Source organism: Phodopus roborovskii, unplaced genomic scaffold (genome assembly GCF_943737965.1).
Source record: "Phodopus roborovskii unplaced genomic scaffold, PHOROB, whole genome shotgun sequence".
NCBI classification, from domain to species: Eukaryota; Metazoa; Chordata; class Mammalia; order Rodentia; family Cricetidae; genus Phodopus; species Phodopus roborovskii.
Genome location: NW_026126412.1, coordinates 9,058,249 through 9,085,668, shown reverse-complemented (window position 1 = coordinate 9,085,668; position 27,420 = coordinate 9,058,249). Strand labels below are relative to the sequence as shown.

The following is a 27,420-nucleotide window of genomic DNA, read 5'->3' as shown; positions in this document are numbered from 1 at the left end:
GCTACAGATTTACTATTTTTGAAATGTATAGTTTTTAAGGCAGAAAACAATGCAGAACTGGTCAGAACTCATAATTTGAAGTTTCTTGTAAATTAGTTTTATCCTTATATCATTGCTTAAAAATTAGTGGGTTGATGTAAATGCAAACCTCAGAATTAGTGATGATTATGGAAGAAAGTTGTGAGTGGGTAATCTCTATAAGGCAGAAGGAAACAGAGAATGAAATTCATTGTAGAAAAGAGGGAAAAAGAGAGGTATTTTAAGCAGAATGTAAATTATAGAAAAAGCACAACAAAAACATCATAGGAAAACGCATGGGGGAAGTTTGTGAATATGTGAATATACACATGCTTCAGTAAGCATGTTTCTGCACTCTTGGGCACAGCTCATCTTTGTTTCCCCAGAAGTGTGGGAAGCTGTTCTGTAGTGTCCTATTCGTCTAGGCTCTGGGATTAGTCTTGTTTTGGAAGCACTTTAACCTGGGGGAGAATTTGCAAATGTGATCAATTCCAGAACTGACAAAAATGATCCAGATTTTCTCAGGACAGGACAGCAGCTTACAGCCATCAAGGGTCTTTCCCCCTCATCCTTTCTGGAATCCAGGCATGTAGCTGGTGTAGAGCTGGGAATCCTGACACACTTCAGCCATGAAACCCTCCTTGACATCCTGAATCAAGGGTCAAACTAAAGCTAAATATTAAACAGGAAACACAATGATCATAAAGTCAGTCAAATTCAAGATGCGCCTAAAGACTAGTTGATGTTGATGATTTCTCAAAAAGGGAAGAAGAAAAAACAAGCCAGAATGAATTTAACAACACTGAGAAAGAGAGGAAAAGAATAAATTAACAAAGATCAGGAAGCAGGTTTTGTGAGAGCATGACACGTGAATGTAACTCCACATATGCATCTTTTTAGACTGTGGCACTTCCGCTGCAAATCTGTTACAGGGAAAAGGCACTGGAGCTTTAAAAATACTTCCTCAGATCATCATCTTTTATAAACCTACTAACAAGAGGAGACGCATATGCTATCTTCAGTAATTGTATTATGGTCAAACTGTGACTTTGTTTCCTTGTAGTTTCTTGTCTAGTCTTTCATTCATAAGTAGAGTCAATGCATGACATCATTTGAAACGAGAAAGTGGCCTATAGCCTATACTCTCTTACCTGTCAGAACAAGCTGTTGCCAATCACTATGTGCCCTAGTTTCTATAGGGGTTGGTATGACCTATGTTTATTTCTCTTCCAATTTTGTTCCTTGATTCTAGCTCACCCCTTATCCTAATCTCCTTTCAGAAAATGTTACAACTTAGTTCTCTAAGAAGCCAAAATCATCCTCAATTTCATCCTCAACTGTCCTTCACCTTGCTCTTCTGCCCCATGCCCTCAGTCTGTTTTTTTTTTTTTTTTAACCCCACTTTCCACACAAGCTTCCTTCATAATTCTGGTGGGGTTGAATTGAAATGCAAATCTAATTGCATCATTGTTGTCTTTACAAACCATGTTGCTACTAACAGACACATCACACACAAGCTTGTACAGCAGAATCTCCATCAGCTTTTCTAGCCTCAGTTTCCCCTTCTCTTCCAGGACACTGTGTTTGGACCAAGGGGAACTCTTCCTATAATTTCCCAAGACTGATGTTTCCAACCACTGTTGATCTGTGCTAGTCATTCCTGTCTAGGATGTCCTTGCTTACTTTCCTCTGTGCTTTGGAGACTACCAAAGTCATCTTAGAAGTGCTACTCCTAGTGCTGATATATTTCTTGCTCTTGATCTTTGAGGAAGTTACCACAAGGAGAACAAAAATATTTTTGAAGAATCAAAGTACTGCAACAGATATCTCTGGACCTTTATTTTAGGGTTCCCCAGGAACAAAGCATTGCCCTTGATATACATTGGAAACTTTCTGTTGGTTATATCTCTGGTTTACCACTAGCTTAGGGTTTTCTATTAAGCAACAAAGTAAAGATCTGAGGCTAGCCATGGATTCACTTGAATCTTAGAAAGTTTTTTACTTAGTCAGGAGGAGACATAAAAAACTTTTATTTCTAAGGCATTCAGAGACTCCCAAGATATAGAGGCTACATTATTTCCATGCCAAAAATGCTTCTTCCATCAGTCCATCTGAAGAGTAAAGAGAATTAGGAAATCTAACGATCTTGATCCTGGCACATTTTCCCTGGCCCAATGGGAAATCCTTCTCTTTATCCTGCATCCAAAATATAGTTCTCATGTCTCCAGTTACAGGCCCAACACGAGCCAATAAAAGACCTCAATCTGAGACAGAAAAGAATTATTCCCCAAGTTCTTTTTCATTCCGTGAGTTCTTAACTGACAGGCATTGAGAAGTCCAAGGCCAGTTCTAGATTCTTAATTTAGGCTTCACTTATGGCATCTTCAACCTCTTCCTCCTACCATTTGAATATTTATCACCTCATAACCCAGCCTGTTGCCATGCACATGTCACAATCCAATTTCCACGGAAATTTTGTTTGTTTTCTTTTTTGGTTATTCTACAGTGACTTGATGACAGAGGTGGGAAAGGGCCCCTTATGTACCATCTCTCAATTGAGTATAGCCTGAAGACTCCCCAGGTCCTGATTCTGAGCCTGAAATATAACATCCCAGAGACTAGAATTCTAGAATTAGCAACTGTCCACACAGATTGGCAATGGCACCCCAGCACCTCTCCTGACATGTTAGAAAGGAACCCAGGTCTGAGAGATATGTAGTGTCACTGGGATGGTGTGAGGGTAATCTGTCAGTGAGCCTCTATGGATACCTGAGGAAGGAAGTCAGTGTGTGTGAGAACAAGTCTCCATGACTGAGGTAATTCTTTACCTCTGCGACCTGATTATGTCCTGTACATGGATGTCATCCAACAAATAGTGTTACTAATAAGAGAATAATGGGTCTAAGGCTTCAATAATAGTGGTGCACATTTAAAGTGGGATTACAGTGTGACCTGAAAACAGAGAGAGTTATTACATTTGAATGCAGGCTATACTGCTGTGACCTCTAACAATAGCCACCACAGAACTCCAGCACCCCTATCTATTCTCATAACAAAATTAAAATATAAAAAGGACAAATAGTAGGGTGGAGTTGATGGTGGGCAGGGGATGTAGCTCAATGGTGGAGTATTTGACTAGCATTATAGGGGCCCTTGAAAAATAGCATTTTTATGTTTCTCTAGAACTGTGTAATTACCATTTATTTTATATCTGTATCCTATCTCTATTATTGTTTTATCTCGTTTATTTTTTTAGATTGTAAGATTAGTGCAGAGAGGAAGTCTCCAGAGGGTTGTCTGTTCTTGGCAATTAGCTCAGTATCTGACAGTAGAATGTTGCAACAGATCAGTTAACTCCTTTGGACAGGCATTCTATAGAAGAAAAGTGCTGATGATAGCCTGATGACATACAGCAAGGAGCCTCAGACAAGCTAAAAAGAAGCTATACTATAAAGCCAGCTTTCTTCTTCTACACAATGAGGAAGGAACTTTCCTCTTAGAGAAAGTCATGCTATGTGTCAAAGGTTTGCAGACTTGGTCTCTAGCTTTCTCATCATCACCATCTTCATCATCACCATCACCATCATCATCATCATCACCACTACCACCATCATCATAATCATCACCATCATCATTATTTTTGATGTAAAAACCTCTCCTAGGACTTCATTCATGTAATACTAGTTTTCTCATCTTATTATTTGATACACTTTCTAACTTCTTGTTTAACAGTGTCCATCCAACTTGTAATGAGTCACTGCTGGCTGCTTAGCCAGGCCAGTTAACTAGATAGACACATAGAGCACGTTGGACTCCAGAAGGCCTGTCTATGAGCAGGAAACTACAGCTGAGGAAAAGGATAGGCACTGGTTTACATTCAGAGTGTTAACTGGGAAGTAGAGACAGGTTTATAGGGGTTGTTGTCAGTGGGTGAGTGAACAGAATTCCACTTATCAACACTCTCATTAGGCAACAGGGAATTCCTGTAGACCAGGTCTCTGAAAAGCAAGCAGGAAAGATAAAACACCCCTACTTTCTTTCCTGCCCTAAATTTATACTGGCTTCTACCTCTTATCTTTCCAATCACATTGTAAACCACAGTATCTGAACTTGCAGGAAACTCAGAGTCAAGCCTGTACCCTACAGCTTTATCTCATTACCACAAATCTATTATGTGGATCAAGGGTAAGTGCTGGATTTCATGTTCAATGGTCTCGAGTAGGTGTCTAGTAGAAGGAAGTGTTATGGGGTTCCACAATTTAATGATCAAGGGCACCAAGTAAATAAAAGGTGCTTAGAAATAAAGATGCTATAAATCCCTGAGACAGATGCTGAGTCTCAGCCTCCCTCTTAGAGCTTGGGCTGTAAGTGTGTCAGCACTATCTCAGTCACTTTCTTCATGCTCTCCCTGCAGTCCTATCATGGCTATTCCAACTGAACTGCCACCAAGCTCCTGCCTCAGTTTACATTCCAAACCCAGCTTCCAGAGGGTTTTGACTGAGTATTCCTAGTACCTGGCAAAGAACTGGTCCCTTAGAATTTCATGAATTAGTGCAGACTTTAAGGTCATTAATCAAAGGGTCACTATTTGCTTTCTTAACAATATAATTATTTCCATCTGGCATTAGCCAAATAACTGAACAGTGCTTCTAGGACCAACATCAAAAGTGCCAGTAGCATTTCTGAATTAGGACTCTCAGCTGAACTTTCCACAGGGACTTGCCCTAAGGTTGGCTGGATCATTTGTTATTTGGAGGCTCCTGTCTCTTAGATTCATACTCTAGTTCCTGTTATTTTTACAGTATTAGTGTAGAGAGCCAGTTTGTATTAGCACAGACAATTACAAATTGAGTATAAGGATTAGAATAAATAGGATGTAATAATAGAACAAAAATGTTTGAAAACATCTAATGCATTCATTGTAGAAACTGGGATCTTCTCTTGTAGATTAAATACTTATAAATGGAACACATTTTACAAAAATGTTTTACAAAGCCTGGTGGCATTACTAATACATCCTGAGCAAGACCTATATAGACTAATGACTGCTATTAATTAATTAACAAGTTAAAATTTTTCTAATTTTATATTTTCAAATTAAATTGATTGCTAATTAAAAACAAAAGTAATTTAAATTTATTTTCTATAGCTAAAGACTGTTATTCACACACATACACACACACACACACACACACATATATATATATACACATATATATCTCACTCTAAAGGTTACAAAACTTTGGACAAATTGCAGTTCATAAAATTACATTTTCATGACTTCATATTTTATATAGACAGTAGAACTAAGTTTCCTTTCTGTTACCTTCATCTTAAAAGGATGCTACTAAAGTTAGAAAAAGAAGACGATGATCGATACACAGGTAGTAGATAGATGCTGGCTGGGGTGGAGAAGAGGAAAGAATGAATGACCTTGCTCAGGGGTGTTTTGAAGGACAGGGACAATAATAAGCAAACCCACCAAGTGCTGCTTAGTCTGCCAGCTGGCTTCCTCTAGTGTTAGCTTCCCACTTCAAGATCTAACACAAAGCTCCATCACAAGCCACCCTCAGTTCTGTTCATCCTGACTTTCACTAGCATCATTGTCTACCTCAGAGCAAGCAAGTGGAGCTATAAGCCCCACACAGCATCTGTCCTCTGGCCCTAATGGTCTTCTCTGAGGAGTGTCTGAGAATTAGGTTTCTCATTCCTGCAGGCTGGGGCTGTCTGTTTTAGTCATGGTGGCTTCAGTAATCTTAGGCATTGTCCATGGAAACGCTCTGCAACCTGATTTTCAAGCTTCACATTTCAGTTTTTGTAACTTACGAAATTTTAGTGATTTTTGTTAGTTTATTGGTGAATCTAGAAATTTTCATCTGCACAGGTAATTATAAAACTATTTCTCCTTCTATGGCATAAGAAGGAAGTTAAACCAGTCTTCCATCACTATCAAAATATTAATGTTCTTAATGCTTTACTTAAATATCATTAATGAAACCTGCCATTTATGGAGCACTTATCTGTGTCAAGAGGTGAGCCTGAACCTTGCATGGATTTTTTTAAATCTACACAACCACATATCTACTATGATTGCCATGCCTTGGATGCCAATAAATAGGTACAATGTGGTTTGGGAACTCCATCAAATTCTGAGTTAGTTAGCAAGGAAACAAGCTTGTGAACTGCAGTGTTTACTCCCCAGGATTTAATAGTTATATATTTATTTTTCAGAACTCTGTTGTTTCTGCAAGCTTGCCTGGTAATAAAGACTGTCTAGGGCCTGGGAATGTAGCTCAAATGCAGAGTATATCTCTAAGAAGTGCAAAGAACTGGGTTGGATCCTTCCACCAAACACACAAAAATGTGAAAGTTTTCTCTATATAACTTTTGACCAACTTGCCTCATATTTTTTTCCACAAATGGAAATATCTGTAATAAAATATATTATCTGACAAACAATCTTATCTAGGATATTTCCTGTTGATATTCCCATGACCATGGGGATACAAGTTAGTCCCTTCTCTGTAACACCGGTCTCATTAAAATGAAGTGTAAATGAAAGGAGAGAAAGATTGGCATTTCTCTAGGCTCCTAAGGCTGAGGGGCATCTGTTCTAAGGCATACAGGCTGAACATTGGGGTACATTCAAGTGCAGGGCTGATGTGATGATTATGACACTCCTAGGAAGAATCCCAAGTCTCAGTTACTAAGAAAAGCAGGTTTTAATGATTTACTTAGGGAGAATGTATATTTTTCTGAGTAAACTAACTGCTCAGTTCTCTGCTTCAGTTTGCCTGGCCACGTGAGGATGGCAAGGCAGGTGATTTTAAATTTGCCTTTTTCCTGGGCTTGAGAGGATTGGTGGCGAAAAGAGAAAGATGTATACCCTTACGAACAAACAATTTGTTGTGGGTCTTGGAGAAATCTTGCGCTCATCCTAACAGTTCCTTTCCTAGGCCTGGTGACATAAGTTGTTCCTTTCCCTTATTTTCACACAGACGGAATGAGAGGAAAAGTAAAGGAACTGAGTGTAAAACCTCTCAATTTTCTGAAACAGTTAAGAGGAAGACAGAAAAAAAAATACGACCTTAAGTGAAAATTTCCCAAAGTTGCAAGGAAAAGGGGAAAATTACAGAAGAGCTTCAAAAGCCACAGACTTGGGCTTTCGCATCTTGTCAGAAAATCTGCACTGTTGGTAAAGCCTGGGGACCTGACTCAGCAGAGAAATGCCACCCACAGTCACCGACTGTCTCCACAGTTGTGAACTCCCCTGTTTTCTCTGGAGGCTTCCCACAGCACAGTAGTACTCAAGTCTCTCAGACGGGAAAATGGATTTGGTGAAATCTGAAATTTAACCATGCTGTATAATATTTAAAGGATCTCACAGTGACCATACTTGGAGTTCTGCACGGGCTTAATATCAGTGTTCTGTTGGATAAATAATATTAACCACTTAACAGTTTCAAAATGCCTCAACCTGCCATCACCGTTGCTTTGAATAGTATCTTGTTTCTTTTTAAAGATCACTGTTGAAAGATGAGGGGAAATGGCACCATTAAAAGAGGAAGTACAACGGAGTTCAAAGCCGGTTTCCATGAGGTAATGTGCATTATTGACTAATCATCAAAGAGATCCTGTCTATACTGAAATGGAGCATGAGGTTAAGGCAGGTGGCTGGGGGAAGTCAGAAACCTCTCTCCAGCCTTCTTGCATCACTTTATTGCTGAAGCCAAAGGGTCAGATAAAGATCAATGAAAGTTTGTTGATCTGACACAGGAACTTTTGCTTAGTGGAACAGAAGCTCTGTATCTGAGTTCATCTGCTTGGAGCAGCAGGCTTCGTCCATTTATGAAAGCAGCAGAAGCTGTGTGTGTGTGTGTGTGTGTGTGTGTGTGTGTGTGTGTGTGTGTGTGTGTGTGTGTGTGGTAGGTGCACATTTGTGGATCCAGCAGGAAGTTAAAACTTTTATAATCTAAATTATTTCTGTGTAGATTAATTTCCTCTGCCTCCAGAGTGCTGGGATTGAAAGCATGCGCCGCCACCACCCAGCGTATTTCCATATAGCTACTACTGCCTTTTTTCCTCTAAAAGGAAATAGTTCAATTTAATAATTAGAGCCCCAGGAAAGTCAGGTTGTTTCCTGTTAGGTTGTTTGCAAACTGAATGGTGGATTCTAATGACACACAGATTTCTTTCCCTAATCAGAACCTACCAATTTATTATCATACAATTTGCCACTATTTTTTCTACTATAAGTAGAATTTCTCCTATTTGCAGGAACTTGATTATGGAAAATGCTGAACCATTTCCCTGGGTTTTGATCACTTGTTTTCTGATTATTGAACACCCAGTGCCTTGATCCGGGAGTCAGTGGTCAAGCGTAAACTTCAGAACCACTTGTTTGTTGCATCAAGTTCCCCATCAAGTTCATCTGTGCTGTCGCTATGGTGAAAAATAGGTGTGGTTCAGAACTAACATCAGTGATTTAGAAATGCTATCTCCCCCCGCCCCAGTGGCAATATATACTGTGGGTGTGTGACTGGAATATCTAAAGCACCTGCTGTCCTGGAAGTGATCCAAATATATAATACATTAGCACATGTTTGGTTCGGTTCCAGCAGCATGTATCATACCGCCATTGAAATAGTGAGGGAGCTGCCATAAAGATCCTTAAAAGTTTCACTAGAAGCAATTTAGGATACACAAGAATTTTAATCATTAACAGGATCAGCATCCTAAATGCCATTGACTGGTTAGTATTTTAATGAAAAATTTTTTTTTTTTTTAAATCAGAACGGAATCTGCCACATGGGAAGGGTATATTCTTTGTCTCAGCTTTGCCAGTTACGTTGTTTTTTAAAGCTCAGTCAGTCTTTTTGCTTTCCACCCGTCTCACACAACACTCCAGTCTGACTGGCCTCTTCTTTGGATGCACATTGTTAAAAAAGGCAAATCATGTTGGTTTGTAACTCTAACAAAGTTTGCTTACAGAAACTGGACTAGGGATTTTGTTTGCTGGAGCTCTACTCATTTCTTTTTCAACATTATTTTGGTGTCCCTTAACAGAATTTGTTTTCCTTTCGTATGTATTGTCCTCGTTTAAAAGTCAGTACACTGTCTGTATGAAGAATTTCATTAAATAGCATTTATCCATCCATTATGTATAGTAGTTCTCAAAATGAATTCATTTCCTATGCTGAGGATTCAGCTCAGATCCTTGAACACAGTAGGGTAGGTAGGCTACCACTGAATTAGCCCACAAAATGACATTTTTAAGATATGTAAACAAAGCAAAATATATAGGTTTCAGTGCTTAGAAGGTGTGTGTGTGTGTGTGTGTGTGTGTGTGTGTGTGTGTGTAAGACAGAGAGACAGACAGACAGACAGACAGACACACATATACACACAAGGGGGTTTTAAAAATTGCCTAAGTTACATGACTAAGGAGGAGTAGCAAGAAAAGAAATAGTATGTCATGTTCAAACATGCCCCCTACATGTGCTAATGGCCATGTACATTAATTGTTACTGTCCACACAATCACCAACACGAGGTTACAATTTATAAAGCAGAGCTTCAGTGGAGATTTTGAAGCATGCCCAAGGTCACAGTTTATGCAAGGAACATGGCTTGTGTGACTCTCCAGCCTGTATCGTCCTCTTGTGTCACATCACCCACCATAGCAGTGAGAAAGCTAGGCTTTCAGGCTTCCATCTTCTCACAGCACAGATAACTTAAGGGCTCTCATTTTTCAACGGTATGGGATGGAACCCTGATCTGTTTTCAGAGTCATTAAAATTGCACGTCTTTTTCTATTCCTAGGAAATTCCCATTTCTTCAATTTAATGTACAGATGCTTAAACAGCTTAAAATATGTGACCTATGGTCTCTGTAATTTTCTGTTTGCATATGATAAATAGTCATCAGAGTAATGCATATGTAGATTACCAGTGTGAACTAAAATTATATGCATTAAAAAAATGTCTTTTGAGCCAGGCGTGGTGGCACTTGACTTTAATCCCAGCACTCAGGAGGCAGAGGCAGATGGATCTCTGTGAATTTGAAGCCAGTCTGGACTACAGAAGTTTGAGAACAGCCAAAGATATTCAGAGAAACCCTGTCTTGAAATAACAACAGCAACAAAATGTCTCATGTACAATCACAGATATTTACAATGTGACTAAAACAGCTTGCAATATACACATACAGAAAAAGGTTTTCTAAAATGTATATACACATATTATTTATCCAAATTAAAATAGGTTAGCACTTTTAAAATAATTCTACTGCTTCTATTTTGAGATAGTTAATATTAGTCACACCTTCTCTTAGTTTCCTTTATGGTATTCTCTTGCTTGAGTACACAGGATCATTTTCAGATCTATTTTCATCGCATATAATTCCCCATTAAACATTTTATATCTGACTCCTCCCCTTCGACTATCTTACATTCATTTCTTGGTTTCCTTTCTATGTGAGCATTGTATTCATAGCATGCTATACTTTTTATGCCTTCCTCCCTTCTCACTCATCCTTTGAGGAGGCTTCCTTACAACCTCTTCATCAATTCACAGCTCCTTTCTAGATTTCACTTTTTTTGAGCCTACAATTACAATCCATGCTATCTTTATGTCGGAGTATTTTCCTTTCTACTAGGTATTGGGTTTATCACATATATCATTGTCATTACTGCCATCTCATTACAAATTTTACTATGAAACAGACACCTGTTCCAAGTATTCAAAAATGTTCACACCTCTCATTGTCACTTTACTAGTTATTATTATTAATCCCATTTGCAAACAATGACTTTGAGACACAGAACATAAATAATCTTCTTAGGGACATTCAGTTAGACACACAGCAGAGAGAAACTAAGCACTCAGGCTAGTTTCAGAATTGATGCTTTCTGACATGCTGTGCTGCACTTGTAATATATCCAAGTTCTTTCTATATGGTTTTGTCCAGTTGATTCTGTGTATTTTCTGTATCAGCTAGCTGGCTTTATGGATTCACAGACGATGTTTTCCAAACTTCTTTCTCTCCTAGTATTGCTAATTTCTATGCTTACCCAGAGTCTAATCATTATTGCTTGAATAAAAAATAATCTACAGTCAAAAGCAAAATGTAATTAAAAATCCCGAGTGCATTAATAGTCCACAAAATAAATCCAATGTAATTGATTATCCACAATCAAAATGGCCATATTGCTTTCTTCACTCCTGTAGTTAACAATAACTTCGTTGTCATTGTAAACATCTGCACACAAAAAATGGAGTTTCTCTTGTTTAAACCAAGCTGCTTGTTTTATTTTGACTGAAGCCGTTTCAAGTCCCTACAGATTAAGAGGTAGTCAAATCGATAACAACTACATAATACATAAAGGATGGATGCAAATTTTATAGCAAAGAAATTAATAATTAATTCATATCTGTTTACTGTAACAAAAATTTGTTGTCAGCTCTTTCTGGTTTAACAATTCTTGAGTCGAGATTGATAAATTATATATGAAAATATGACTGTTTAAGGGAAAAACGCTTCTAACATAATTATGTTTTGTGATGTTTATGAATGTCACATAAGCTATTGCACATAGAAACTCAGGCACTCTTCTTTCTGTACTCTAGCATAGTAAATGTAGCTAATAGCATTATAGTATCTAGCAATATTAAATTTTTTATGTCAATAATTAAAATGATAGTATTTTTCACATTGCAAAGGCTTTGTTGAATAGTAAAAAAAAAATAAAATAAAATAAATGAATGCTATAATGTCAAAGATAGTCATTGCCAAAGCTGAATTTACCCTGCATAGCACAAATGACTGAACAATGACAATTTTGTTTTAAAGCATATATGTAAAAGGCTTTGTCCCTAGGATACAGCTCTGAGTGCCTCACTATCTAGGTTGAAAATGGCTATGCAGGATTGTATGTCCTATTTTTCCATGCCTGCAGTAAAGATACAATATGGGAATTCAGCTTGGTAATTACTAATACACCACACAGACACAATTACACCCTGTATGCTGCATAAAGGAACCACTTGTGGTCTGCATCCATTACAAAGAGCGGTAGGGGGCCAACATGCAAACGACAAAATGCTTTACAAGACGGAAGGAGACCAGAGAGTCGATGTACACAGATACAAGGACCTTGATTCTTCTAGCAATGATTTAAGCCTCTTCCATCAATTAGCGTCCTTTGTCTCAGGAGCTTTAGCAGCATTACAGGAACTGAAAATAACAATGCCCAGACTCACACCACCCCTGACCTGTGCTGACATTTCCACACCCTGTTGCTATGTTTGACCTGGTTATTCAGATTACTTAAGCAATAGAAAATGGTGTGTGTGTGTGTGTGTGTGTGTGTGTGTGTGTGTGTGTGTGTGTGTGTAACAGTCCGTGTATTTGTTTAAAAACCAGCTTACCCAGAATGCCATTTCTTAAAACAGAAAAGCCATCTTCCTAGGATGTCACTTTTTGAGGTGGCTTTTATTCCATTTTAAAAATGAAAAGAGAACAATCTGCTTGGGTGAAGATGACTCTAAGAAAGTGATTAAATAGGGTCTGTCAGGGGATGTACTCTGCCAAGAGTATCCTACACTCAGGGACTATAGCAAACTGAGTCAGCTGCTCTCCAGCTACAGTGAGTCACAGAAGTAATTTCTTTCTGTGAAACTTTTAAAGTTTTCAGTTTAATTGCTAGGAGTGTTTTTTTTTTATTATAACAGAGTTTCCTGTTAATTATTACATGATGTACATTATTTTATAACATTTTCCTTTAAAAACCTTTTTTTCTTAAAAAAAAAACTTTTACAATTATGAATTTTTAAGACCTTAAAAAAAAGTTACTTATGGCAGTTTGTCAGGTTCTGTGAAACAAAGCCTTGTCTTTCAGAAAATGTTTACAATCTATGAAGGGAAAAAAAGTATCCCGGGGCTAAAGTGTTTACTGGCACCTCGAAGTCTGAAGAGAGAGTCCGGCCTGTGGTTTCTGGAGGGCACTTTATCATGGCCTGTGTTCCCAAAGGTTTCTCTCAATGAATAGAACTGGATTACTCAGCCTTCTATTCCACGCCTATTCCTCTCCATTTTCTTTGGCACGACGGAGAGCCAGGCTATTTTTAGTTAAGCAGTTTTCTATTTTTAGACAACTGCCAGTTAGAAGACATTTGTTAGGAAAAAAATTTAAACACACACACACACACACACACACACACACACACACACGAGGAGGGAACGGAGCCTCTCCCCACATATTGCAAAGCAGCCTTCAACCTGCAACTCCAGGCATTTCAGCTGCTTTCAATCTTGGAAAAATAAAGAAAAATTCAGAGTTCAGGGTTTTAAAAATAAACCTACCCTCTGGCTAACAGACCATAATACAACAAGCTGTTACTATGCGAAGCAGTGACTATAGAAACAAAGAACATTCTCCAATGGTTAAACTAAGAGAAAAAGTTGAAGAGCGATTAGGTTATAGGAATGTTACCCAAGTATGAAACATTTTCCAGCCCCTCAGCCAAACTATCCTATTTTAGAATTAAGGGGTGGGGACTCCCCTGTCAAGTTAAAACAAGGGTGTGGGATACAACTGTAAAGCTAAACTTTTTTTTTTTTTACTTAATTTTATATAGCAAAGTCCAATTAAATGAAAACAAACATTTATACACAATATTTGGGAATTTGGGCGTCGTTCTTTCCAAACTACTTCCTGCTGGTAAGGGGCGCTGTCATGGGGGATTCGAAGAAGATATATCCTGGCTGTAGTCTGTAGGGCTGTTTTGTCCAGCTGTTTTGAATGTAGGAAAGCTAAACTTTTTAATCAAACTCCAGGCAGATATACGTTGCAGTTTGTTAATCTATTCTATGATATTTTTCTAAAATTATAAGCACCTGTTTACAGAAAAACTCTAGATTTAAAAATCTAACCCAATGGGAAATCAGACCCCGACATATCCATACCATAGATAAACATGGTCTATAAATACATTTTATGTCTCTATGTCACTGCATTTATGTATTCAATTATAACTTATATATCGAATGCCTGTAAATCTCACTGTAGTCTCGCTTTTACTTTAAATGGGAATAAATCACTTACAAACCTGTTCAGCACATCAAGTTACCAATCTACATATCACTCAAGGTCACACTTTCTTCTAAAATTCTACCACGAGGGGCTGGATAAATGGCTCCACCAGCAGTTGAGAGCATCTACTGCTTTTGTAGGGATGCACATTTGGTTTCCAGCAGGCACATTTGGTGGCTCAGAACTTCCTGTAACTCCAGTTACAGGGGATCCATCTCATGCACACATCAGTACTCCATAAACACATGATTAAAAACCGAAAAACCTTTAATGTGCATCCTGACACACCTTGGGGTGCTCACAGTTGTAATTTCTTTTCCCTTGGTTAACCCGCCCTATTCGTAGTAACACTTCACTAGAGTTCCGGTCAGTAGGCTTCAATGCAGTCACAATTGTGTCTCCAGCAGCCAACAGAAGGTTGGCTATTCCTAGAGCACACAGACTTCAGCTTCATTCTTATTTGCTGAATGAAACAGTGAACACTGTTTCATCCACACTAGACTACCAGTACTGGGGTGGAGACAGTGAACATATCACTACCGTTTTATTTCCCAGGGCACTTAACACCATTTCTTGCATTTGCTTTCTAAATAGTTGGGAAAAATAAATAATACATTGACTTTTGTTTAAATTTCTAAGTTTTGTGAAATGTTAGCTCTTTATCTAAATGTTGTATTACTAGCATAAAATATTATGTATCTCCAAGTCAAGAACTTGTTGTTTGCTACCTTTTTTCTTCCCTTGAACTTTCTCCTTAGCTTTCAAAGTACACCAACTTTTATAACTCAACAGTTTACAACAGACTCTGACATCTTTTACAACTCATAATCCAAATTATAGGCCTCGGGGAGAACTCAGTGGAAAAAATACTAACTCTTGGGAGATAAATAAGTTATATTTGTCTCTGGTCAGAAAATGGGTGTGTTATATTACTGTAACAGTGTTTTGAGGTGCTGGGGATCAAACCCACTACCTCATCACCTTGTCTATCCATGGTAGGCACATAGTCTAACACTGAACTACAGCCCCTTGAAATTAGTTTTAAACTCTTATCTTTAATCCCAGTTGGTGGGGTTTTAGAATTTCTACTTCTGAGAATTAACAGATGGAAATTTTATAAAACTGCTCCCCAGTACAGAAGTGGCCATCAAGCTTCTGTTTCTTTATATGAAATCAACTCAGAATAACCACAGTTAAGAAGAAGCGGTCACTGGAGTCTGGTTGTATGTCTCTATTAGGTTGTGTCTGATCACCATCATCCTAGCTATATCCATGGACAAGAGTGCTAAGTCACCAGTACACTGCCCATAGAAAGCCTTGATGATGCACAACTGTAAATGAGATCACCAATTGCTCTTGGTTCTTGAGACCTTAGAAGTATATCCAAACAATAAGATAGAAGTTTTGAGCTAATATATCTAAGTAAAAAAGGTTAGTGGCTTCACTTACTGATCATTGCTGATCTATTTCAGCTTATCTAATATCTGGTTCTATTATCCAGGACAATTCACATGACAGAAATAACTCCATTTATCATCATATCTTAATTGCTAAATGTAGAATTTATTTAAAAATGTATACATTAGGACAGAAAACATAGCTCAGTAGGAGAAAACTTTTCTAGAAAAAATAAAAATCTCAGGATTAGACTTCTATCATCATCATCATCATCATCACACACACACACACACACACACACACATACACACCAACAAAACCCAAAACCACATATAGCAATTTCGAAAATACTGTGCTTGGGAACTTGAAAGAGTATCATGGATTGGTTTTCAGTTAGTAGCTATTCCTAGAGTCACTGTAACCTCAGTTTTCCTCTCCATGAAATGGCCTTCTTGCTATTCCAGGCATGGCATTTGTTTCTAAGTAAGGGGAGATTTGCATGTTATTTTGAAAAAAATATAGCATATAATTCAGAAATTGAGGAGTTACCATTATTAACTCACATATCTAGTCTTTGGTAGTAATTTTTGTGAGAACAAACACTCATTTATTGTTACTGTTTATAATGCTGCCTCCCTTAGAGCAGTAGCCCTCAGTAGTCACTGAGTCTATTTACTAAAACATAAAGATAAGAGATTTAATTGATACGAAGAGGCTTTCAGAATCTAATTAACCTCCCAGTTAGTCATTAACTCTATGACCTTTAGAGATAATTGACAGAAAGTTTCTTTTCCTTATTCAGTTCCTCTGAAGTGGCTGAATTTCAGGGTAACACCAAACATGCTGGGAATATCAGTGAGTTGTAACTGGATAATGGGGCAAGTGGGTTGCCACTGGTAAAATACAGTGTGTCTCTGATAACCCATCTACTCTGTTGTGTGTACATGTACCACAAATGTAATTACAGTTCATTTTTTTAACATTTTTTATTGATTCTTTGAGAAAATTATAGTTATTTCAATGATTGGGTTTCATTATGGCTTTCACTGTCCTAAGGAGTCTTTTGACCATGGGGACAATGAAAGCAGTGGGGGAGGTGCTGCCACCCTTCTGAACCACCCCAAGCAATCACATTACACTTCCCCAGCTAGTATGGACTCGGACCTAGAAACTTCCTCACCACCTGTAGGGAGCCACTACTAAATGACTGTTCACAGAGTAAGGGAGCATAGTGCCTAACTAACCTGCTTGCCATATGGTTTGCCTGCTGAGTCACAATGGGCACTTACAATGGCGCTGCCTGAAATTGATTCAAGAATTTGTTTCATTGACTATCAGTTTAAAGAAAGAAATATCACTGCCACTAAGATTCCATCTTGTAATATGACCCTAATCAGTTAAACTACAAAGAAGAAATGTTGCATAGTTAAACTTTCAAATGTCATTCAGAAGACTATAGGTGTTCGCAAGGATCAGCATCAACTGGAAACATGTCAAAAACACACAGTCTAATGTCACCCATACACCCATCACATTGGAATCAGCATTTTAGGAAAACCCTGCCAGTAATATGAGACTGCTCCAGAGGTGATTTGATCCATTGATCCTTCTTGCTAAGTCCACGTGAAGGCCCTGAAATTTTTTCTACCAGAGAAATCACTAGATCTTGGCTGGAAGCCATTTTGTTTTTCTTATCAGATCTAGAAACAATATTCCCCCTAGGTTTCCTGTACCTTTAGGTTCCAGTATGTATCCATGTGGGTGTATGCTTTGTCAGTGAGTGCATGTCTGTGTGGAAGGGCACACATGCATGACATTCACGTGAAGGGTACTAATAGATTTGGCTGTTGTTTCTCAAGTTCCAGCTTGTTTTAGGCACAGGGTTTTACACTGGATTTGGGTCTTGCTGATTGAAGTAGCTTTGTTAGCCAGGGAGTTCCAGGGATTCTCCTCTCCAGTGTGGGGATTTACCTGGGTGCTAGGAATTGAACACAGGTATTCCTTCTTGCACAGCAAACATTTTGACTGACTGGGCCATCTTCCCAGCCAAGACTTTGTTTTCTGATGGGACAACAACATTTATTCATCTCTAGTTGACTTGAAGAAGTCACTTTTATTATTGGAGCAGACCACACTTAAACAAAAAAGTCCTCAGAAACATCATTTATACTACAGTGACCATCAATAAGTTGATATATACTGAATGCCTATTGTGTGTTATCCTCATGTTCCTCAGTTGTAATTTAAAAAGAAATTAAAATGAAAAAAAAAACTCTCCAGTAACACAATCCGTGTATTAAAATAACAAATAGTTCTGTTATGAGAAAAGCCATTATCTTTTATTCTGACTTTAGGCATACTGAGAATTATTCCAAAAATGTCTCTTTTGATTGGGTAGCAAATCTGGGAAAATGTTCTACACCTTGATATTTTATTTAACATTTTTATAATTCAAGTAATGCAACATTATTTTCCTGTTATCATCAACTAGCATACTCTTCTTGGTTCAGACAGGCCACAACCAAGAGATCCTACATGGTACAAAATGTTTGAATATTATCAAAAAGGAGGATTGTGATCTAGGCTGTGTTTCCCTACCTGCTTTTTTGCTTCTATGTATTAAGAGAGAAAAAAAGAAAAAGATATGAGGGCTTTGGATTGCCACGGTCCAAGGAAGTTCAGTTGGAAGGGTAACAATGACAAAATGGTGCTGACTAATACTGATGAAGTTAGTCTTGACAAAACACTGCTTTCAGATGCAGTCCTTTGTGCTCTGGCTATTAATGATTTTCTGATGGCTCTATTGGTACTGATGCTGTAAAGCCACCAGAGCTGTGAGGTAAGAGCAAAAGAAACCCAGTTTTACTACCTTATGCATATACGTTAAGCAGTCTAACAAGCACACTTTCTTTCAACAATTATTTTCTTAATAAATGAGATGCAAAACAGATTATTATATTCATAAAACATTTGCAAATGAAAGAAGAGCACTATTTTAGAAAAAAACTGATTTTTAAATCTGGTGTATAAAAACCATTGTAGTCAGCCAGGGGGTGGTGGTGCACACATTTTATCCCAGCACTTGAGAGGCAGAGGCAGGTAGATCTCTGTCAGTTGGAGGCCAGTCTGGTCTTTAGAGTAAATTCCAGGACAGGCAAGGCTATACAGAGAAATCCTGTCTCAAAAACCAACCAACCAGCCAGTCAAACAAACAAAGAAACAAAAACCATTGTGATATGCTTATGAGAAATATGGATATATCTGAAATTGTAGTCTTTCTTATTAGGACAAAGACAAATATAGTTTCCTGTTCTTAGTAAAGGTTTTAAAGATATACACATACAAATTAAAATCTAAAAAAATATCTCTTATAAAATTCAGTTTATTTTTTTGGTCTTGGAAATCTCAACATAGAAGGTTTAAATATTTATGGGGTATGCTAACATTTTGTCAATAATTCAAATAATCTATTGAAAACACATCTATCTTTGATTTAACATATGGCAGCGGAGGCTTCCTGAGTCATTAGCCACGTGAATTATTTCAGTTATGTTGAAGAGCAAATCTATGACATATTTTTAATGTAAGTAAAGGATAACATTTCTTTATATTTCTTCATAAAGAGAACTTTACCAATGGAAATTACTAATTATAAAGTTAAGCAGTGGCATCAAGCAAATTTAAAACAATAACATGAAAGATCTACCACCTCCCCACTAACAAGCTTCAAGTTAGAGACAAAGAACAAGCCTGCTCCACAACCCCATCCACATGGTTAGTGCTCTCCTACAGTCTAGACCACTCACAGGTGTCTTCTAACCAGACTAGTTAGTGGGGTCTGGCCTGAGGTAAGATGTGTGTCTAGTTTTACCGTAAGATGTGTGTCTAGTTTTACCAAGTATCGAGTTCCAAACTGGTGTCTTTTGTAGAAGAATGTTTGCACTATGTCTTCTAAAATTACAGTGCTGGAGCTCTATACCACTTACCACTTTTGAAATGGACCCCTCACACTTCATGTTGAAGACTAAAATGGTGATGAATTGAAGAATCCATCTCGGTGTTAGTTTGAAGGCACAGTTAATTAAAATACTCACTCTTCACTTCTCAGACCTGTGTGGTCTCCCTGACCAATGGGTCAGGATCTTCCCCATTCAACCCAGCCACTAGCCCACACATGGCCACAGAATACTTGAAATGTGGCTACTGCTATTGAGGAAATGAATCATAAGTTTCACGGAGTTTTAGTTCACTTAAATGTGAAGAGCCCCATGTGGCTAGTAGTTGACATAGCAGAGGTGACAAGTCTAGATAGTGTGTTTTCTTTTTTTTGTATTTTTTAAAAATAAACATATGAGTACTGTATTTATATTATCCCTCTCCTTCTTTCTCCCCTCCAACTCATCCTATGTCACTCCACCTTATAAAATGCATGGCATCTTCTCCTTCACTTATTATTGTCACACACACCTACATGTATACACATGTATGAATAAATATAGCCTACTGAACTCATCAAGTGTTGCTTCTATGTATACATTTTTAGAGCTGACCATTTCACATTGGGTAGCACACTTGAGGGCTCATTCTTGGGGACGACTAATTCTGCCTTTCTCAAAGGTCATTAATTGCCTATAGCGCTTTGTTTCCACAGCGCTTCATCTATGGGCAGGACATTGTAGGATCTCCCCCATCCACACTAACATACCAATCACGGGCCCTCTGCAGGTCTTATTTTAGCAACTGTAGCATTGAGATTACATGAACTCAGCTTCCCTGTCACATATAGAGGATACAAGCTTGTTGCAGTTGTCTTGGTCCTCTGGCTCTATCTATCTTCCTCTTTTGTGATATTCCCTGAACTTTAGGTGCAGGGGTTGTGTTATAGGTGTTACCATAGGGTGCTTAGTACCCTATGGCCAGTTGTTACCTGCATTATGACAAATTGTAAATGTCTATAGTGGTCTGTGTCATAAAACATTTCACTGCGACATGAAAATACTGTTGTTTTACTTTAACTGAGCAATATTATTCTCTGGCAATGACTTGATAATGTGTGTTTAATTCCTGTCTGCTTATTCCATTTAATGCAAGTAAACACTGTTGTTGATGCTGAGTAACTAGTCAAAGTCTCTGCCCCTCAGAAGTTTCAAATCACTGTGTAACTATTAAGTAGGTAATCACGTCAATAATTTTCTACAGTGGAAAACAAGAGCCCAAGGTGACTGGGATATAGGGAATGCACCTAACACAAGGGTAACTTCCTCATGGCTCACAGTCTGGGACTTTATTTGAAATAAGGATAAGTAAAAGTCAAAGGCCTCGTATAAAACCATGAAGACAAAGCAAATCAAGTGTAGAGAGGATATATGTGGGAAGAATATGCCTTGTGTGTCTGAAGCACAGGATGGGAACTGTCAGGACAAGGTCAAATGGGTGACAAGCAAAGGCAGAAGGGAAATGGCAGGGTCACATGGCTTTGTGAACCACTTTAAGAACTCAGAGTTCTCAAGTTGCTTTGGTTATATTTGCACTTCAGGCATTCCATGGCTTGTAGTCCACGGCAGGAATTCAACAAATCTTTGTTTGGTGAATGATTGAAGGAATGGAAATCCAGAAACTACCAAACAAGTCAGCAAAATATTTTTGTGCTAAGTACTTCTGTATAACATGAGCCTGTGGTAAATGCAAAGTTTATAATCTATACTTTGTAATTATGAATTATATTGGCTTAGTTACATTACAGAGTCAAGTGAATGGTAGTTTTTATATTTCTGTAATACTGATTTGTAATGAGGTCCAATTCTAACTTTTGTTGTATTTATTCTTCAACAAAAATTGCACTCACCAATCTTTACCCAACTCTGCAAGAGCAGTTAGACTGTGTATAACCTTCCAGCAGTACTGTGAGGCAACAAAGGTTAAAAGCTATTTTAAGGTCTTGTACGTCCTAATTTAGGCCTTAACCACTACTGAACTTACTGGGTGAAGAAACATGTTCATGTAACAATGGCGTCTAGGTGTTTTTAAAGCCAAGCAGGACTCAGGTGACAGAAAATAAAACTTAAGGTAAATTCTTTTCTGTCTGTCCATCTGTCAATCCACCTGTTTGTCAGTCTATCTGTCTGTCTGTCACTCTGTGTCACACACACAGTGGGGAAGACTCATTGATCAGTCATGCATCTAAAACTAAAAGCCACTATCTTCTACGGGGACATCTGTGACTCTAGGGTTTCTTTTCTGATAGGTGCTAATCTCATCCCTGTATTTCCCAGGGAGCTGTGAAGGACCTTGTATTTTGCTCCTGTTTGCACACAGTAGCTGGATTCCTGGCCCAGACTGGATGACCCTTTTGTGGAATAATTGGTCAGATATTATGTACACTCACATTTGGGCTTCATGTTTGGTAGGCATGGAATGGCTATGGTGGTTACCATTAATGTCGGGTTCTTTTATTCCAGAGACCACTTGCCATGTTCCTGCAACACACATGTGCTGGCATGCAATGCTGCTGAACTGTTGGTGTCCACTTTCAGCAGCTTACATGGTATTTATGGGGAATCCATCTTTGCCTTACAATTGTTTTACATCTTTAACAAGAGCACAGAATGCAGACATCACCTCCCTGGGCATAGTCCTGTAGGATCTGCATTCTCTATGTCATTCTCAGGTGTTTACCAAACACTTCCAGAGTTTCTCCCATTAGCAGACAAATGATGACAGGGCAGTTCTTCACACTACCTGAATCAGAGCCTTGTAAGCCAGCACTTGGGCAGATATCTAATTTTGTGTTACAGAGCCAAATAAAATGGACTTTCTTCAAAGGATGTATTTTAAATACAATAGCTGTTTTTGTTTCCTTTTTAAACAATGGATTACAATTTTTAACACATTTACTAAATCTGGCATATTTATATAGTGTATCTAAACAGATATTCAAGCTGCATTATGATACAATGGGGGGAAAAAAACTATTTCAGTCTATCTGTTAAGCCTTTGTGTGTCTTGGTGCCATTGTAACAGCGGTGCTAATTATCAAGCAAAGACATGGTAATTACACAGAGCTTTTTGCTAAAAGGAGAAATCTCTTTTCAACACCCACACATTGCACACTTTCCTGTGACCCTCTAACACTTCTGTAGCGTGGCCCAGGAATCTGCACTCCAGTCTCCATGTTAGATGCTCTCCTCTCCTCTTCTCTCTCTCTCTCTCTCTCTCTCTCTCTCTCTCTCTCTCTCTCTCTCTCTCTCTCTCTCTCCAACCTTTCCCTCTTGTGAGTAAACTGCAGTGGGTTGAGGAAGGCAGGCAATGGTCCAAATATAAAATGGAAAACTAATGACCCTTTATGGAATATATTACGCTCCCCATTAAACTTACCCAGTTAACTGTATTCCATTAAATTAAAATAAGTAGGATTCAAAATTTTTCCCAGGATTAGTAAGCTATTATCATGTTAAACTTTATGTTAGATTATTCTAAAAGTGAATTCTTCTAACTACAGATATGTAGTCTCTACTATAATTGGTGCACCACTACAAAAGTTTGGAACCTGGTGTGGCTAATTATGTTCACTTTCCACTTCAGTCCCTTATCTCAAGGGTTCTGTTTGCAATGCCCCATATTGTTAAAGGTAGCATACATGACAGTAATGTGAACTTTGTCAGCTAGATGCTCTGCCTTAAAATCCTCTCCACCAACTGTTACTTCGAAAATGCAGGACGGTCAAATTGGGAAGAATAAATGTTACTGAGATAATCTGTCAGGACACATTTGCATCTTGTATTCACCCAAAATACCGAGCCACAGACTCTTGATTTCGCCAGAGAGTTAGAAGCCTAAAATGACCAGCTTTAATATGTTTCTATCACATACAAAATAATGAAATTAGACCTTTGCTACGATCTTGAATGGTTCTTTCTGAAAATTACACTATCACGAAGGATTTTCAGGTTACTTGTATAGTATTGGAAGTGAGAACCAGACTCTCCCGTGCCCAGGAGATGCTCTACCCCTGAGCTGCAACCCCCTTCATTTTTTTTTTCTTTTGAGATAAAACCCTTCAGCTGGAGACAGAGCCAACATGCCAAATTGTCACATAACACGATAATGAAAATCTCAAACTCTTGACCCAGTGTTCATATCACAGCCTTTAAAGAAGTCTAGTTCTCAGATGCCAATCCACACAGGACTATGAAAATATCAAATGGGGTGCTAAACTTCAAGTCACCTTCAAGTTACATAGCACACTCCTCTGCAAAACTCATCATATGAATTTTCTAGATTAAAAACTCGTGAAAGGAGAATTTAAAAGTGAATGTATTTTTCTAATCCATCCAGTAAAGTTCTATTGCTTCACATCACATGAAGGGCAGTCTAGTCCAAGAACATCAAGTCCAATGTCAGATTTTAATCAGTTTGTTATCGTGGAATACATCTCGTTACAGTATGTGATAGGGTTTTGACTATAAAGTTCACATACACAAAAGCCCTTGAAGCTTCACAACTAACTAGTTCTTTCATGCTTGTTTTTTTGGGGGGGAGGTTATATGTAGGTATGAAAAGTGCTCTCCTCAAGGGAGGGAAAATTTATTACTAATTAAAGTTGAGGATCCAGGCAAGTGCATGGCTCGGTCACTGGTCAATGAGAAGCAAAAATGACATAGAGTATCTCCACCAAATATCAAACATGGTTCACTGACTTTTTCCACTGAAATTATGTTTGGTCTTACTAGGCAAATTGACAATATGAAAATTTAAAGTCAATAAATTCTAATGCTTTTGAAATTTTTCAATAAAAGCAAATGAAATCAGAATTCGTTTTAAATAGTTCATTATTAGAGGTGGGTGCCATCAAAAGAAGTGGGTGCAAGAGGCTTGTTCATTTGATCGGAACCAGTGCTCAACCAGTCCGAGACAGGGTTTCTCTTTGCGAAAGGGCTGGAAGTCCTGAAAATTGATGTGTAGAACAGGCTGGCCTGAAACTCACAGAGATCTACCTGTTTCTGTCCCTCCAGTGCTGGGATTAAGGGTGTGCCACCACACCCGGTGAAAAACATTTGTATAATAGTTGTTTTCACTTTCCTAGTGAAATAGCCCTAAAAATAATGAGTTAGAAAGAAGTGACACATGTGAAAGATTATATGGTTAGAAGGAATTCACTCGAAAGAAAATTTGATTCTGTAGGGAAACTATTATATACTTAAATTGTAAGTATAAGAGAGTGCCCTTTGGATGACATTTCACCTGACCACAGCTCCCAACTCTGGTGTCCTGATACACAGTGGAGGATACTGCTCACTCAAGACAGAAGCAGCCACTGATTTGACCCTGGAACTTGATTTCTAGATCCTACATAGCTCATCATTTTGCCACTTCAACTTTCATTTCAAGAGAAGTAACCAGAATGGGGCAGTCATAGCTGGGGTAAAAATCCTTAAAATGTGTTCAGGAGTAGGAACATAGGGAAAGATTTGGGCAAGGCCCACACCATGAGGCTCTGCAGAACCCCGGGCTCACAGCGGGTGTGCTCACCTCCACGATGTCAGAGTTCGTCCGGCTCTCGTGCGGCTCGTTGTACTCTGTGTATTTGAGCAGGACCTTGTCCATGTCGGTGCTGGCGTACTGGAACAGCTTGTTGGTGCTGTTGAAGATGATGAGTGCAATCTCACAGTCACACAGTACACTCAGCTCGTAAGCCTTCTTCATCAATCCAAATTTCCTCTTTGTAAACGTCACCTGGAAAACGAAAGGTATTTTTAAAGACAAAAACCTTACACATGTGTTGTATGTTTCCACACTACTTTTTCTTTCCTTTGCAAAACAATGGTGTAGAGTTGCCAGAACCTTGGGTGCTAACACATTCAAAAGCAAAGCAAATGATCTAGAAGTGTTTTCTGCCTAGAATTTGAAAATGTGTGATTTCTAGGTCATGGTAGAATGGGAAACTGTAGATACAAGATTTAATTCAAGGAATTTAAATAAGATGGCGGAAGAAACAATTGTGTTTCTTTGAATATCTTAAAATGGTAACTTCGGCATGTTTAACAATTTCCCCAATTACAAATCTAGAAGTTGATTTCTTTTTTCAGTCATTTGAAGACCGGGCATGGCATTATAAACCTGGTACTTTAGACCTGCCTTAAAACAACACACACACAAAACTGTTTCGTCTTGTGCCACTGAATTGAAAACACTCGGAGGATTGTCTCACTCTCAGACATTGCACTCTACCCTCCAGAGACTTAGCTGTGCCCTGGGAAGTATTGTTAGGATTTTCCTTCTTCTGTTTCCTAATTTTTTTTTTTCTTTCAGGCTGGTAACTTTATCTTTGACCTTTTCTTCTTCTAGTCTAATCTCTGTCCAAGTCCCATAATTCCTTCCCTACAAATACTTGTTAAGTTCACACTTGTCTATTTCCCAGGCAGCCCCATCATTCATACCCTTATCATGTCACCATGGTCAGCCTCTCAGCTTCCTGGCCTAATGATCTCCCTGCCTGGAATCATTGACTCCTCAATTCATCTCATTCTGCAAAACCTTGCCCCACATTCCCTTCTCCCTTCCAATTATATATTCTAGTGGTTCCAAGCAAGCATGTAGCATATTATTCCCAGAAAAGATTACCAGGAAATGTACTATGGTTTGATTTGGTAGCAGGCAGGATGGAGTATCAAAGGCTGAGAGACCTTTAAACCACAACTTGCTTCCCAAGCACATGGCTGACAATGCTGTGTGCACCTTTGCTTATTTACTTATTTGAGAAGCACTTATAAGTTTTGGGAACTAGGTTTTTGAGGGTTCATACTTTGGGCATCTCTGACAGTTTACTTAGCTCTTTTTTTCTCTCTCTCTTTAAATGTGAAGGGTCTTGCACAAGTCAGTTTCCTTTTGATTGCCATTTATTTGCAATTCCCAAATCTAGATTCCTATTACTTTCTTTTTCCTTTGTCTTCATATAACCAAAGATAACCAATGAATGTGTCTCAGTGTAAAGCCGTCAAAGCATCCCTGGGCTATTCAAACCTCAAAAGCTCAGATTCAGCATTCACTCTAGTACATATTTCTTCCATATTGCCCATCTTATCATAGTTACATGAGGTGAATTTTGTTTATGATTTAACAAATAAAGTTTGCCTGAAGATCAGAGTGCAGAGCTAGCCAAACTAGTTAACCACAGAGGCTAGGTAGTGGTGGCACAGGCTTTTAATCCCAGCCCTTGGAAGACAAAGGCAGATGGATCTCTGTTAGTTCAAGGCCCCCATGGGCTACATGAAATTGATCCAGTCTAAAAGAGAAACAGAGCCAAGCAGTGGTGGCTCACATCTTTAATCTAAGTACTTTGGAGGTGGAAACAGGAAAGGATATGGCTGGCTGGAGAGAGGAATATAAGGCAGGGCAGTCAGTCTGAGGAGGCAGTCTTCGAACAGACTCTCCCATTTGGTCTGAGAATTGGTAGTGGTTGGCCATTTTGTTCCTCTGATCATCTTTCACTCTCTGATTGCTGATTCCAGGTTTTATCATTAAGACAAATTAGAATTCTCACTACAAGTGCAGGGTCCCTAGAAATGAATACTAAGAAAATACGTGTCCTGGTGACATGAAGAGCCTCTATACTTCAGCTGCTTTAAGATGTTGCTATCATGCTGAGCTTTCTGCCCTTGCTGACTATCCTTTGGAGAAAGCACTTGTATCAAAGCCCACAGGAACCAGCCAGTCTCTATTCAGATGTTATTTCCATTTTAACTTAGGCAGTTTTGCTCCACAATAACCATCAGTGCCTTACCATCTATTTCTTTGTTTGTTGTTTTTCTAAAGTACTTCTGACAGAATAACCTAGCATTCTATTTTCATATCTGATTATCATATTTCCTTAGAAAATTTTATTCCCATTCATTTGGATGAATTATGACTGACATT

At 38.4% G+C, this 27,420-nt stretch overlaps 1 protein-coding gene across 11 annotated transcripts in view; it reads right to left on the bottom strand.

Moving 5' to 3' along the window:
• The window catches only part of Mef2c (myocyte enhancer factor 2C), a 164,088-nt gene that overhangs the window by 50,015 nt on the left and 86,653 nt on the right, over positions 1 to 27,420 (bottom strand). For all 11 annotated transcript variants that reach the window (XM_051182808.1, XM_051182801.1, XM_051182803.1 and 8 more), the window contains one exon: positions 25,036 to 25,239. In XM_051182808.1, the coding sequence (XP_051038765.1) occupies positions 25,036 to 25,239 (204 nt within the window). The remainder of the gene's footprint in view (positions 1 to 25,035; positions 25,240 to 27,420) is intronic.